This window comes from Meleagris gallopavo, chromosome 2 (assembly GCF_905368555.1).
Source record: "Meleagris gallopavo chromosome 2, MGAL_WU_HG_1.1, whole genome shotgun sequence".
Classification (NCBI taxonomy): Eukaryota; Metazoa; Chordata; class Aves; order Galliformes; family Phasianidae; genus Meleagris; species Meleagris gallopavo.
The window spans coordinates 108,235,809-108,251,936 of NC_139405.1; the positions used below are offsets into that span (position 1 = coordinate 108,235,809).

The window sequence follows — 16,128 nt, forward strand, 5'->3', positions numbered from 1 at the left end:
TGAGAGGATCAACATTTCATATGGTCTGATAGTGCTAGGACAAGGGGGAATAGCTTTCAACTACAAGAGAAGAGATTTAGGTTAGATGTTAGGAAGAGATCCTTCATTCAGAGGGTGGTGAGGTGCTGGCACTGCCCAGAGCTGTGGTGCCCCATCCCTGGAATTGCCTGAGGCCACGGATGGGCCCTGGGCAGCCTGAGCTGGGGGGCACCCAGCCTATGGAGGAGTGGGGCTGGGGGATGTGAGGTCCCTTCCAACCCAACCGCTCTATCATTCTTCAGGCCTGATTCCATGTCCCCATGACATGGGGACCTACCATAAAAAATGTGAGATACTGATCATCACATGACCAGGGAAGTCATGTATCAGAAAAAAAGCGATGATATCCCACCCATCTCCTCTTCCAAATTACTCAGTTTCTCCCTTAAGTGCTTGATCTCCCTGAGTCCTCAGGTCCCCAGATGGAGTGCAGATTTTGCCGTGACAAAGATGTCAGACAAACTCCTGATTCAGACAAGCATGAGCACAGTGAGAACCCAGATACAACATTCACCATGAAAAAAAAACCCATAATGAAAATGAAGTGATACTAGATTTTAAAGTGTCAGAGCCTCATAACAATGGCTTTGGCTTAATCACAAAAGAAGTACATTTCAGGGTGCCAATGAGAAAATTCCCCCATCACTTTGCCAGGCAAAGCGTGTAGGTGGAAATAAAAAGTTAGAGAGGTTTAAATCCCATCTGTTTATAGCTCCAGCTTAGGAGCAAAGGAGCAGGGCTGGAGCCAAGGCAGGAACATATGGCTGGTGAGAAACCAGATCTTCTGAGTTGTCCTTGTTTAAAATGCTTCTGTGAAGATGTGGATGTGCTTCAGTGGCTCATCCAGAAAACAAGGAAGAGCTAGCTTAAATAGTACAGGGTCCTGCAAGCAGCACGAGGGGATAGATCAGGCACAGATTTGCACTCATGAGGTCACTTACTCTCCTTAGATTTATAGCTGCAGTGTGGGTGTTGTATATCCCCCAATGTATATTCACAGTCTGTTGCATTTACCATACTCTTTTTCATCACTATTTTTAACTCCAATTTTGGATTTCGTATGAAGTTTCAATAGTTTTTAATTGATTTTTTTTTTTTTTTTTTTTAATACCAATCAATGGTTAAGACAATGCTATGCTCTGCCTACTAGCGAGGATTTGGCAGAGGAATGAAAACTCAGCCTTGGACTCTTTTGCAGACTTATCCATGGAGACACAGGGTTTATTGAAGACCAGTGGATGATTTGATAAATCTGCCACTGGCATTTTGAAGGATATATATGAGTTCAATGCAAAAAGCACAGAGGAAAGACAGAGGTTAACACTGAAAGTGAACCAAAGGTGTGGTGTTTAAGACAACACACCAACCTCGTTTGAGTTTCACTGCAGGCAGTGTGCCCTGCCGTGTTGTTACTGATGGCTGCTTCAAGCAATCAGATGTGCTTCAGCCTCAACCTGTGTTAAAAAGAAAACAAGTCCTTTTCAGATGCACATTCATGTTACTCAGCTACAGAAAGGAAAACAGGTAACTTATTTTTTTCCACTCTGATATTTAATATCTTGTGACCACCGGATCCAATCTTGATCTTTTTAAAAAAATAAATAACATGCAATTTTAATCCAGAAGTTCTATTAAATTTTACTTACAACTCAAAGAAGTAATGAGAGACTGAGCGATGCTGCACAAAGATTATCTTTCCTCGGGCTGCTATGACTGCATTTTTATTCCTCACACCAGTAGAAACAGCAATCTGTGAGTAGTAAGAAGTGTGGCATTGTAGGGGCAGAGATAAAATACGGTGGGTATCAGTAATATGTTTTTCCTAAGTGTGAAATGAACAACAGAAAGTTCTTTTTCTTTTTCTGGTCTTTGTGTGTCTCCCACTGCTGATCCACTCCAGAGCAAAGAATCTGGATTAATTATGGCAGGGGAATCTGGACAGCACCTTTCTTGCAACCATTATCCAGGCCTTGACAGATTTCAGCCCTACTGTTAAATACAGAGTAGGGTTAACATCCTCAGTAATGCAGATAATGGTAATCACCCCCTGCAGAAGGCAGGCTCTGGACCTTAGTACTACTTAAATCTCAGCTACAAAAGATAAGGAGATCTATTGCTGTGTAGTCTCTTTGATGGCCTTCTACACCAAAACAGCTTTGGTCATTGTGACGTCTATGAATGGTTCACCACATGAAGTCTTGGGATGTCAGTACTGTGTTATAGGGTTTTTTTAAAAGGGAGTAATTAGGACACTATGGGGACCTGAATGCTTGATATAGTATATTTCCCACTGGTCAAGCCAGTTATGAGTCAAAATTCATTGTATTTTTTAGAAAATAGTTACTTTGACTTGTTTGAGCATTGACAGTAGTTAATTTTATGAATATTTCCAAAATTAAGCAAACGAAACCAGATGAGCATTCTGGGGTGTGTACTTGTGCACTGCATTTATGTATTCACACCTACACGAGTGCACGTGTGCATACTCACCTCTTTCCAGGGCATACAGATGCATTACCTTTAGAAATGTAAGTATATACAGCTAAGGATAAATGACACACTCAGGAACACGTGCGGTATACATCTACGTGATAATAACAATCCAGGAGCAGGTCCAGTCTACTGCCCACTCCTTACAGGCAGTTTAGATGTGACACAGCTGCATGGCAGAATGGGATGTTCGTGGCATTGATGGGACTGTGTGCCATCTGAGGTCCTCCAAGGATGAGACTCACCATCACTCAGAATCATAGAATCACTACGGTTGGAAAAGACCTCCAAGATCCCCAAGCCCAACCCGAGCCCACCTCCACCATGCCCACTGACCCTCAGTGCCACATCTCCACGGTTCTGGAACACCTCTGGGACACGGTGACTCCACCACCTCCCTAGGCAGCCCATTCCAGTGCCTGAGCACTCTTTCAGAGAAAAAGTTTTTCCTAACATCCAACCTGAATCTCCCCCGGGGTGACTTGAGGCCATTCTCTCTCACTCCTTTCTCCCACTTGCAATATTTCCTTTGCACCATTTTAGTTTCCTTTCAATCCAAGTTTGACACGCAGTGCTCTAACATTAGTGTTGCTTTTGGCTCTCTCTCCTTCCCTTGTGTCTAGCCTTGTTATAGGACAAGCTGAAATCCTTGTTACTGAATGCAGCAGTAAGACTGACGGAGAGATTATGTGTGTCTTCCTCTTCCCAGCAGAGGCTACGACCATGAATTAATGAGAAAAGTGATGCTTTGGGCCCTGAGTTGCCGTGACTCACAAAGAAGTAACACTAAGGACTCAATTCAGCAAGTAGCTGAATTCCATGCTATTTGTGTGCCTTATTAGAAGGTAGTTCGTCTAGTAAAGAAAGATGTTGGAAGAAGCTTCTGGAGAGGTAAGACCAGCACACTGCTTGTATGGGCTATGAACATGTCTCTGAAATGTGCTTTTATCTCCAGACTGTCTGCAGAGCCACACTCAAGGCAAAAACCAAGCCTGAGCCCTGCACATTGTTCCTGTTGCTTATTTAGCATGATTGCTACCAAAAGACTCCCGTGCTTCCCATCTTTCAGATGGCAACAGCTTCAGGCAAGACTAACCATATTTAAAGAATCACTGGTCTTTCTCATTAGGATCCTGTAAGATTTGGTTTTCCAGAGCTGCAGCCTCTCCAAAGCTGTGTTAAAAATAGGCTTGGTAATACTTTTCACATTTGTAGGCTGTCACAAGCAGTTAGCAGGGAAGAAGTCATTCAAATGCACATGACTTTATAATTAAGGCACCTAACTCTTATAAAACCCATTTTTCACAGAAGCAGTGACTTTTAATAAAGTGCAGTGGAACTGCGGGGGATTCTGTGGTTTCTGTATGCAGGTCTTGTATGAACATTTCGACCCTCAGCCCTGACCACAGAGACCACAGCCATCAGGAGAATATTTATTTCCACCCCAGCACTTGTCTGGTCCCATGGAGCAGCCCTGGACAGGGGGCTGTGAGGCCAAAGCACCATCCCTTGGAGGAAGCCTCAGTTTCTCCAACTATAAAGTTGAGATGACTTCTGCCTTAGAAATCTGCCTTGAGATGTTGGGATCCCATCGGATGAGACCACTGGGGCATGCAGAGGTGATACTGAAGATGGAAAGATACCTGGAAATGGAGTCCAGGAGCACTGATGTCTAAGCCCCGTGCTCTCTGTGGGGCAAAGCTCCCTTCGTTTCATGGCCTCATGAGGAGTAGGATGTGGGATATTATAAACCTGGAAATTAAACTGATGGATCTCTTTTATCCAGGTCAGCGGGAGGATCACATGGAAACATTCCATGCATGCATTAACAACAAACTCCAAGTCAGAAAATTCAGGTAAAATTAAAACGCCATTAGTTAATCACTACAAATTAAATAAACTTTAAAGGCTATTAATTTCAGTTCACCTGCTCAGCTGACTCAAGGAAAAACATCTGACTATTAAGGTGGTGGTGGCACTCAATCCACACTGCAAATTAAAACAGCAAAGGGTGAAATCATTCATTATTGGCATTCACCAACCGGTCACAGGGTGAATGGCATGGATGTGAATACACCACATGGCAAACATGGGATTTTTGAGATGTTTTTTATTCACCCAGTTCAGCAACGGGTCAAAAAATCCCCCTTTTTAATTACTCCTTTCTCTGCTCTGGCACTGGCATGGAGCAGACTTTTGGTAGCCATTTGAACTCTCACCGTGGGATCTCTGTGACAGGTAACAGGGTTTACGGTGAAGGAAAAAGCAATAGATTCATCACTGGCGCTTGCAGGCTTTGACACTGTCTCATATTCACTTTCCTAATCAGGTGAGGGAAACACGGGTCTAGATAAAGCTGTTGGAGGCGGGGGACAAGGCTTTAGATATACGTACCTGGAGAACAGTTATCAATGGTTCATTGTCAAAATAGAAAGCGGTGTTGGAAATCCAGAAAACGCGACTTGGGAGGACGGATTGATCAGGTTACATTTATTAGCCAGAAGAGAGTCTTGGTGTTACGAGGTGCACTGGTAGATCTGTCCTCTGCGGTATGACAAGAAGCGTGTTTACATTGCTATAAAGAAAAAATCAAACCAGGTAAGAAAAAAATTTATGAGGGTCAAGAACATCGCTAGATTCAGGGCTGAGAAATGTGCATCCGTGGGGGTCTTTAAACACAGGTTGGATATAATCCTGCTTGGAAAAACAGGTATAAGGCAGCTTGCTAGAAGCTTTTGGTGCGCATTTGAATAATGTTCTGTAGCTTGATGTGCTGTGCCGGGCTTTGGGCATCCACATCTCCTGCTTACAGGCTGCTGGCAGCTCAGCGCACCAGACACAGCGTGCAGAGAAACCCCACTCTCGAGATGCTAAAAAAAACCCTGAACTGCTGTTAGAGTAGGTAAGCTTGTGGCTTTTCTAGGAGTGACTGTGGCTGCGTGATGGAGAAACATGGGCAACTGGGAAAAGGTGTAGCAGTTAAGGCAAGTGTACAGGGTTGGGTCGTGTGAAGCTCTGTGCTTTCCTCAAGGCCATCTCCAACCTGCTGTGGAGCAATGAATTATGTCTAAATAGTGTGGATACGAAGTGTGAAGTACTGGGACAGCTTATAGAAACAGAACGACTTTGGTGGGAATAGAACTTAAAAACCATCCAAGTCCAACCCCTGCCATGGACAGCCCTGTTGCAGCAGGAAGGCTGCAATGAAGTCTCTCTAGAGCCTTCTCTTCTCCAGGCTGAACAACCCCAACTCTTTGTAAGAGAGGTGCTTCAGCCCTTTGATCATCTCACAGCATGGGGTCAGATACTGCATCTCACCTGGTGATGACACAGTGTTCCTGACCCTCCACTTCCAGCACCTGAAAGACAAGCTGATGAGGATTTCCCCCAAAAAATACATTTGACATTTATTGAGCTGCATCAGAAAAGGAAGCTGGGTCCTCTACCAGTCTATGGATTAGAGAGTAAGGTCTCACCCAGTGAGTCATTTACCATTGAGCTCAACAGCCTGAAGTCCAGATCCTAGCTCTTTTGGAGTTATGTAGTTCAATAAATAGTGATTTCAATAGAAAATGGCACTATCGGTTACTGGAGTCATACATCACATAATATGTGAAATCATTAAAAAAAAATGCAGTCTAAAGTATAAAATATGCCCTGAAATGTAATTTATTTTGTTTCTACTTCTCTGACTATATGGCAGTAGCAGGCATTCTTGGGGAAGGTGCTTTGCAGGGATTAACGGCCACATGGAGGTTAATAGGCCACAGCTGTACTATGATCCTCAACTCCACCCCAAATTAATGATCTTCTGAGGACATATCCTTAAATTAGAGGAAATGACAAGTTTAAACTGGCATGTGCCACACACAGAGCAGTGGCAAGCCCAACAGTTAGTATAATTTTTTAATATGGCCATAGAAAACACCTTTTTAATACTAATAGAATAAATCATGTTCTCAACACCTGGAGCTTACACTAGCCAATCTGTAATAACCTATTAATGCAGAGCAGTTGCACATCCTGTTATGGAGCAGCCATAAAATGGTGAGACCCAAGGGTTGGGGCATTAGCTCCAGCAAGCAAGATTCACTGGGGGCTGCAGATCATCACCCTCCAGCAGCGCAGCTGGCTGCCTTGGTTATCACACAGCAGAATGGTCACTTGTTTTCCTCCCTTACTTCAATTCAAGAAAACATTCCTATTTATAGTCTTCTTTTAAGGTAATTAAAGCAAATATCAGGCCAACTTTGTGCTGGATGGATGATGGATGCTGCCCCATCCAGAGTCTTGCAAAGTCTTTCTGGTCCTTGCAGAAGCACTGCTGGTGGCATGACCTTGCCTATTGAAACAGATTCCTTCCTTCCTCTCAAAGGCACTGTGTCAAGCTGCCAGTGGCCTTGGTGAATTGGTTACATGCAGGTCCCATTTCCAAGCTATGCCATGAAAGCAGGAGTGCTGCTTTCTCCCTTGCTTACAAGAAAAAGCAAAGTTTTGATTTCAGCCCTGCATCATTTGGTGATTTTAACGGGGAAGTTTCCGTAGATTTGCTAACAGCATCAGTGGAAAAAACTCAAATATTAGTTTACGTGCAGTACCTTTATTGCTGAGCAGCAAGCAAGTCAGAGACATGGAGACACAAACTCAGAGCCTGTTTTGGCAATCATGGGGGGTTTACATGAGACCACACTTGAGTTTTCTTGCTTTCAATTGTGTATAATATAAGAACTGTGGCCAAACTACAGAGGGAACTCTGAGCCAGTAACTGCTTTTATTGGGACTCGGTGTCTTCCTGAGCTACTAAAATATTTGGGCTTTCCAGATCAGAAGAAATAAACATGGCACTTGATGAAGCAGCTGCTCTATGGTGTTCATCCCCATTTGTGCAAGGAGAAGATTTTGCAAAGCTGTGTGACTTGGGCACATCAGCTTTTCAGTCCCAGAGCTATTGCAGCTTCTACACTGACATCTTTTCCTTTGACTTTTGGGGTCAATGGGCTTGTCATTATTATCATTATTATTTTATAAAGACTGGGTTCACAGATTCAGTCCAGTAACACAGCTGCGGAATGGAGGCTCTGGGAGGTCTGGTTGGGTGCCCAGGTGACCAAAAGCCAATTTCAGTGCCTGTACCTTCAGTACGAGCTGTTAAGTGGAAAAAAAAAAAAAAAATGTAGTTCTCTTTTCTTAAAAAATCAGTAAATATACAAAATCTGATATTGTGTAAAACTGATCTAATACCAAATGGAGCAGGCAGCTAGGAAAGGCAGCACAAACCTCTTTTCTAGGCTTGGAGTGATATCACCAGTGATGCCTTTTACATGCAAGTAAACAGGAAAAGCTGAGCTGGCTGAAAGTCTGCAAGAAACAGGGAGGGAAAAGTCCATGTTTACGAAATGGAAAAGGACAGACAAAGGCAGTACAGAACTGAATGTTATTTTCAACATTCCCAAAAGGGGATGAGACAGGAGAGAGCGTAAAGGCACAACAACACTTAAAAAACAAAACAAAACAAAACAAAACTCTCAAAAAATACTTATTACTGTTTCCTTCTGAATGGATTTAGACTCCAATGCCCTCTGTCTGCAAAAGGCAAGGAGAGAAAGCACAAGTGGGTCATGGCCATTAGTACAGCTGAGCTTTGACAGCTTTTGCCTTTTTTCTCATCCTTATACCAAACCTTCATGCATCCTGAGAGTGGTCTGACAATCTCTGCAGGTAAACTTCTGAAGACCTATACTTACATTTACTGTCCCACAACCTGACAGCTTGACTCCTCCTAGAATCTATTAGGATTACACTCTTAATAGCTGTATACATTGCCGAAGAGTCTGGATGAATCACCAAACCCAGAACTATGCAGAGACAGATTGACTGGTTATCTTGGGACCCAGTTCTGCTCCCAAGATGAATACAAAGAGATGGTTGTGGAGCACGGGCAGCAAGGTCTTCCTAGTATCCAAGAAAAAAACTATTAATATACAAAAATTAGACAATCTAGTGCTTCTGAGCAGAACCTGTGCCTCTTATATTCCTTTTATCAGCTTAGGAAAAATTTATTCTCCAAAAGAGTGGTCAGGTGCTGAAGGGGGCTGCCCAGAGAGATGGGGGAGTCCCCATTCCTGGAGGTGTTCCAGAAATATTTCATGCAGTACTGAGGGACATGGGTTAGTGGGAAAATATTGGTGGTAGGTGAACAGTTGGACTGGTTGATCTTGGAGGTCTTTACCAGCCTTGGCGATTATGAATCTATGGTTAGCTGTTTGGTGGAGATCTCCTGTATTGATTCTCTATTGGGTGTCAAATCAACACAGGGATGGTGAGACAGACTTGGTCACCGTGGCTTGCAATGCAGCAAGGAGCCAGAGGCCTCTTCCCAAAGAGAAAATATAACAAAATGTGCTCAGATTGCATTTCACAGGTCCCACTTGACGAGAAAATCTTTGTACCATGAGAGCAATGAGACACTGACCTGGATCTACAGGAAACCTACAATCCCATCAACTTCAAGTAGACTCACATCCTGCACCTGCAGCTATCAGTTGCTGGTAGTTCCCACCTGTGCCCCAAGAGCAATCATTTAGTGAAAATGTGGCTCAAGAAAATAAAAAAGGGCTGCTTCTTCTCTTAAGGACCCAAAACACATCAGACAATTTTGACTGTTTTCCCTATATATCACATGCAAATTGAAGGACTATCTTTGACCTTCTCAGGAAAGTTTAATAGTAATGTTTTTAATATCCATAAATTTTTGGGTGTCACTTGTTAGTAAAAACAATTTTTGGATAGGAAAAATCGGGGAAATAGCCCATCCATATGAAAACAATAATCATGTAATATTTATTGTCTGGGATTGAAATGTTTCAAATATTCAAAGCAATAAAACGTCAGGAAAAGCTAGATTTCCTGATGTAAAAAGGCCATAAATTTCTTCCTTCATAAGACACAAGGAGGAGGGGGGAAAAAAGAAATCAATGCGAGATTTAACACCAAAGAAAGAAAGAAAAAGAGAAAAAAAAAAAATAATAATAACCCAAAAACCTTTAAGCTAAAGCAGTAGAGAGCCCCCAGAGGGCACAATGCACTCACCTTTGGGAGTCTGGAGGGAGGAACCGGCAGCCAAGAGCAGAACTCATGTGCAATAAAGTGCAAAGAAAACTTCAGACGCGACTTCAGGCAGCGGTGAGGTGGTTCCGCAGTGCCCAATGCTGACACCTCCCTTCAGCATCACAGCACCATCAAAATAGCCACTGCTGCCCTCAGTGTTACAGCAGGGCTTACTCCCAGCATTACGAGACCTCTCCCTCTTGAGCAACATTTTTTTATTGCACTTTGAAAGAGAAATAAATAAAAGGCACTTGCGGATTCAGGAATGCCTTCGGCGTGCATAGATCAGGTGTGATTTTTCCTAAAATTCGTGTGGGTTCATGATCTCCCACAGATCCAACAGGGTGCCACTAAACTCTGTGAAAGAGAATAGTGTGTGGTAAAGAGAGAAAGGAAATAAAAAATCACAACCAAATTACATTCACAAAGTAAAAATCTTTGTGGGGTAAACCTCCTCTCATTTCGGAGAGTGACACAACAAAAGCAAGTTTGTGTTTGGACTGGTAAAACCAGAGCTGTTTTTAGAATTCCATCTTCTTGAAAAAACATGAATATATATGCATATATATTCATATGTATTTAATATATATGCATTTTCTATGCCTTTGCTGCTCACCTCTGAATAAAGTTTTAATAACGTTCTCTTTAAGTGCTGCATTAATTTTGCACTGCCTTTAGGACCACCAAAGAAACCGAGATGCAAAATCCCTCCAGAGCATGCACCAGAAATCCATACCAAAGTGCAAAGGAAACAAGCCCCAACAAAACCAAAATGAATCAAGCATCATCCATCTGCGAGCTCAGCTCCCATACCTCTAGAAACAAAACAAACCTCCACCAAATAAAAACTACCAAAGTCAAAAACTGGGTGCATTTGGACTTAGGCCCCAAATTGAAAAGTTGGGCTGCTTATTTCAACTTTTATCTTCATTACCACAGTGCTGGGAAAGACTGTAACTCGTGTGGAGTCCAGCACCTCCTGTCACAGCCAACAGCCAAGCCTTTACTTCTTGTTTGGTTTCACAATGGTGTGTATTTGCTTCCAAAGCAACACCAGTGCCTCCACCAGCCCCAGCCAAGCACTGTGATACACTACCCAGCACCTATTTGGGTACCATGAATAAAAGCAACCAACTCAGCCTGCTTCAAAATACATCTGCCCTTAAATGTGGTAACTGCTTAACCTATTCGCCCGCCTAATCTGCACAATGAGGAAACCAACGGGCTGCATAGGAGTTTGAGGAAGACCTCAAAGCTGACCTCAACTGCTAGTGGTACAAGCTCAAGATGTAGAGGAGCCATAAATCAATTTTGCCACCATCCCAAAGAAGCTGAACAAGGGGAGCACCTTCCATGGAGGAGCTGACTTTTGAAGGCAACCTTTCCCAGGTGCCCTACACAATAATTCATGTTCCATCTACACCAAATTCTGCTGAACGGTGAAAATTTAGGATTAGCAAAGTGTTGCTAACATTTCCAAAACAGAAATATAAATCCTTGTAATAATAAACTAAGGAGAAGGTAGCATGGGGAACACTGGACAGATCCCATCTGGTCTTCCCATCCATTGGGAACAGGTTGCCCAAGGAGGCTGTGGATGCCCCATCCCTGCAGGCATTCAAGGCCAGGCTGGATGTGGCTCTGGGCAGCCTGGGCTGCTGGTTGGCGACCTGCACACAGCAGGGGGTTGGGACTGGATGAGCACTGGGGGCCTTTGCAACCCAGGCTGTTCTGGGATTCTATGATTCTATGATCTCTTTATTGGAATGAGTTACTTGAAGCTCCTGCAGAATTTGCACACGCACAGCAGATACACGAAGTCCTGAGCACAAGGAGGTCACCTTGCTCCTACGAAAGTCATTTTTTTTTTGCAGAGCCAGTGCAGATTTGCTTTCACCTAAGCCTGACATACAGTTGCTGCCATTTCATTTGCAGATCTGAAGAACTCATGTCAGTACAAGAAACACAGCAGTTTCTTCTTCTTTTTTTTTTCTTGCAGATTAATTAAATACTTATGGAAATGAGAGTTAAACAGAATGGGTTGGAGCCAACTTGCTTTACTGGCTCTGCCTATCTGAATCCCGCTATGGCTCCAGGTGCTGCGCACCATCCCTCCTTCCAGGTGGAGAGCAGCCACCACGCTTCAGCTGCACTTTATTCAATTCAGATCCAGGTCATTTATTAAAATGTATCATTTTACTTTATCTGTGTAAACAGGCAACACTAATTGCATTTCTCCCATTATTTCGTGCAGCTCTCATGCGCTAAGCAAAGGGAGGTTGGTGAGGAATCAAGAGCATCCGGAGCAGGAATCTGGAGCTCTGGAGCTGGAATGAGCACCTTCCCCGTGGTGATGCAGAAATCCAGCACTGCGTGAAGTGTCCACAGCCCACGGAAATGTGATGTTTACGTGTCTGCTCTAGGCCATTAAGTGGCACATTTCAGCAGGAAGGATTTTAAGCATTACTTTGGATCAGGTCCAAATGGAGATCATAGAATCATAGAATCAAAGAACGGCCTGGGTTGCAAAGGCCCACAGTGCTCATCCAGTCCCAACCCCCTGCTGTGTGCAGGTCGCCAACCAGCAGCCCAGGCTGCCCAGAGCCACATCCAGCCTGGCCTTGAATGCCTGCAGGGATGGGGCATCCACAGCCTCCTTGGGCAACCTGTTCCAGTGCCTCACCACCCTCTGGGGGAAAAACTTCCTCCACATATCCAACCTAAACCTCCCCTCTCTCAGTTTAAAACCAGAGATCCAGGTAGATACAACGTTGGCCACTTTCTGTCCTAACCTACATGACTGGGCTGTGTGCTTTCTGCCACGTGTATCATTCTCACTGGAAGGGGAAGAGCTGAGAGCAGCAGTATGGACTGCAAATCCAGGTTTTCCAAACCATCCCAGGATCCCAAGCAGAAGGCAGTCCTTTAGTCCTGCCATGTCTCAGAAGAAACGGAGATAACACCACTGTCATTTCAAAAAGTGGCAATGCAGGGATGAATATATGGAAGACAGGGGGGCACTGAGACATCACAGCAATCAAAGCTATATTAGCACCAAAGACTGACAGCCCACATCTTCACAAAGTCTGCAAAGCATCTGGAGGAGGACTAGAAATACTGGGATGTTTGTAGGACCCTCGTGCCAACATTTCTGTCTGACTGGAATTAAGAGGAATTATCAATCACAAATACAATTATAATGCAGAAAATGAAACTGTATCATTATAATTTTAGTTCTTGATTTCCCCTATTTTTCATTCAAATTCTCTTCCGCTATTAATCTATCTTGTTTAGGAAAAATAGTATGTAAGTATAGCAGAGCTTGATTACTGAGAATAGCTATTAATGTTGTGTCTCGGAGTGCTCTCTAGACAGCTAAAAGACTTTTAACAATAAAATATGAAGGTTTCCTTCAAATTTGCAGTCATCTGCCTTTTAAAAGTTTGTTTCAGTTGCCAACATTTCAGTGATTTATGAAAGTTAAAGTATCTGATTATTGTCTCCCCACAATAGATGAGAGCTGTTTTCTCTTACTGTTTTTTAAAAGCAACATCATTATCTTAAGGAGGGGGGAAAAAAAAAAGCTATATGAGAAGATACAGCTATTAAAATAGCTTTGTAAGGCATCTGGCCTTATTTAAACCATCACATTTACATTCAATTCCTTCAGGGATGGCTCTGTTGCTTTGTGCTGGCTCCGTGCCCTCCAAACAAAGCCCTGGACTTAATGTGTGCCACCATCGTCCCCCACTTGTACTGCCTCTCCCCATGGATACATTGGAAAGGTCTGAAAAAATCCAGCGTTGGGCAAGGTGATTCACTTCTAGGCAAAAAACAAACGAACAAATAAACAAACAAACCCTAACAGTGTAAGTTTCAACTGGTGGTTGGACTTGTGACAAATATCACTATTTATTCTTTAGTTACAAGAAGTGTTTATGAAGGGACCTTTAAGATCATCAAGTTTCAACCCTGGATGTGGCTCTGGGCAGCCTGGTCTGGTGGCTGGCGACCCTGCACACAGCAGGGGGTTGGAACCAGATGAGCACTGTGGGCCTTTGCAAGCCAGGCCGTTCTATGATTCTATGATGATGAGCAAAAGCTATTTCTTACTGCTGTAAGAATAACCTGGCAAGTATAGGGTAGGGAGACATAACATACCTTGTTCTACTCTCAGTTCAGAGCATGGCTTATGTAGAGAAGTGAAAGGTTATTAAATGGGCTTATTGGGCAAACCCAGATTTTATAAATAATTGCCTGTCAGGCTGTTCAAGATAGACAAACACACGGCAGACCAACAAAAACACGACCTGTCATATTTCCGAGAGAAATGTATGTTGAGTCTTCATTCTCTGGGACTTTGGGCAGATCGGTAAAAAATAAGTGCCAGGATTTTCCCTGCTTGTGCATATTTTAAAATGTAAAATCTGAGAGAGATACAGTTACGGAAGGAATTTTGATTCCATTACCCAGTGCCTGAAACAGTCCCTTCTGTCTGTATGCCTGCAGATCGAAACTAAATACAATAAATGCTGGTGTCCTCTTGAAAAGCCGGGATGTTTACAGCAAGCATGTAATTTTCAGTGATGAAGGATGCCAACAAAAATAAGAATGATGGTAAAAAGAAAAGTTTAATCATATATTTCAACAAGCACAGATGGAACATCAGAAAGCTTCTCAACTCCGTTTAATACCCGGTGGTGTATGCTTGTACTCCTTTGCACATAGATTAATTCCAGAATACAGAAGGGTAAGCAGGTACAAAAAGAAACCAAACAAAACAACTGACGAGCGGCAGTAATATTTGACGTACAAAGTTCACGTTGGCAGCATTTCGGTTGCAAAGAGAAGAGGCATTTTTCTGTTTGTTTAAAATACAGATACTTCCAAAGCTTTCGCAAGCAGGTCCAGGAAAGCCGGGCAAGAAAACCACTTACAAATGACCACAATACCATGCGGTGGGAGTAAAAGTTAAGACCTCACATACTCAGCACAAAGGAGGAGGACGGCTGCACTATATAAAAGTAATATTTTGCTGATCTCCCCTTGATCCCTTGAGTGCTCCGTCTTAATTTGAGGTTTAAGTCAGATTTGAAGCCTGTGCTCCAGGCGGCTGACGCAGACCCCTGGGCTGCCCTAGGGACACAGGCAGCAGATCGCAGGGATGGGCTGAGGCATAAGCCCTTCTCTCTGGTTCAGCTCCTTGTGGTTAGCTCTATATTTGTACGGATTTGATGTGAAGAAACGAATCCGTCGGTGAGGACAGCCCGGGCTGGAGGAGAGGGGGACGGGAAGAATTGTAGAGTGAGGGACTGAGATTGAAAAAGTAAATCTGAAAACAAAGTGAGCTGAAATACAGAAAGACAATGAAGGGCGTATTTCTTCTTCGAATCCAACAGCAGCATTGCTTTTGTTGGTGATGGGGAAAACATCTCCTCGGGCAGCACGCTGCATGCAGCTGCATCTAGAATCACTGAGGTGGCCACGGTTGTTTGGATACTTTGGGAAATGCTGAGGGAGCGGGGCAGATTTGTGCCAAATGGCTGCAGAGCCTTCCCCTGGTGGGTTGGGCTCCTATGGGAGTGCAGCAGGCAGAGATGGCAGCACTGGGAATTCGGGGCTGGCTGCTTTGCTTCTGGGTCTGTGACAAGCCTTTGTGATAAAGTGTAGGTTGCCCAAGCTCCTCTCTACTGCTGCTCTTATCTAAAAGCCCCTTCCTGCATTGAGCTGGAAGGAATGACTTGGAGGAAACGCAGTGGAAAGCAGTGCAGGTTTTTGACTTTTTGTAAAAATCTTGGAAAACTCAGAATATCTTTGGCCTCTTTCTGCCCCGTCCTGCCTCCCAAAACAACACTGCTACCAAAACACACAGACTTCCAAACAACTGAGCAAAGATGACATGGCGTTTTACAAAGGGGCTGACAGCAGCAAGTCGCCTGCAAACATCAAACTGGTGCGATCTGCATTCTTATCCACCTACACGCTATCCCAAACATCCTGCCATTAATTAGCTAAATGTTCCAGCTAGTAAACAAGAGTAACGATTGAGGGGGCTGGAAAGAGAGACGGAGTCAGCCAGCAGATAGTCACAACAAACCAGCCCACTCACTGCCATGCGGAGACATTGGAGCTTGTGTTTTTTTGTTCCTTCCGTGGAGGGGAAGAGAAAATCACCTTAATATAACACTGTCTTTTCTGTTGCTGCAGCCACATCCATATCAGCAGGCGAGAAAAGTCATCCCGTTTCTGCGGTAGGCACTCTGTCAAAGAAAGAGAAAATCTGTAATGAATTATCATGTCAACTTAAACAAGAGAAGAAGGCAGGGAGGGAGGCGAGGCTTTCTTCCTGTTTTGTAGACTATTCTGGCTGCAATCTAATAGTGTGCTTAATCTGAACATTTCTGGTGGGGAAGCTGCGAGCAACCACTTCGACGATTAAAAAATCAGTGTGGTTAACAAGTGGTTAGTGACTCTATTTCAGGAGAGGGAAAG

General features: G+C 43.6%; 1 protein-coding gene across 8 annotated transcripts in view; it reads right to left on the minus strand.

Annotated features, from left to right (window-relative positions):
- Positions 1–14,248: 14,248 nt before the first annotated feature.
- Positions 14,249–16,128, minus strand: part of SUPT3H (SPT3 homolog, SAGA and STAGA complex component) — a 276,326-nt gene continuing 274,446 nt past the window's right edge. For 7 of the 8 annotated variants that reach the window (XM_085218378.1, XM_085218377.1, XM_085218375.1 and 4 more), the window contains one exon: positions 14,249–15,896. In XM_085218378.1, the coding sequence (XP_085074504.1) occupies positions 15,855–15,896 (42 nt within the window). In that variant the 3' untranslated portion in view covers positions 14,249–15,854. The remainder of the gene's footprint in view (positions 15,897–16,128) is intronic. The other variant, XM_085218376.1, reaches the window with a different exon arrangement.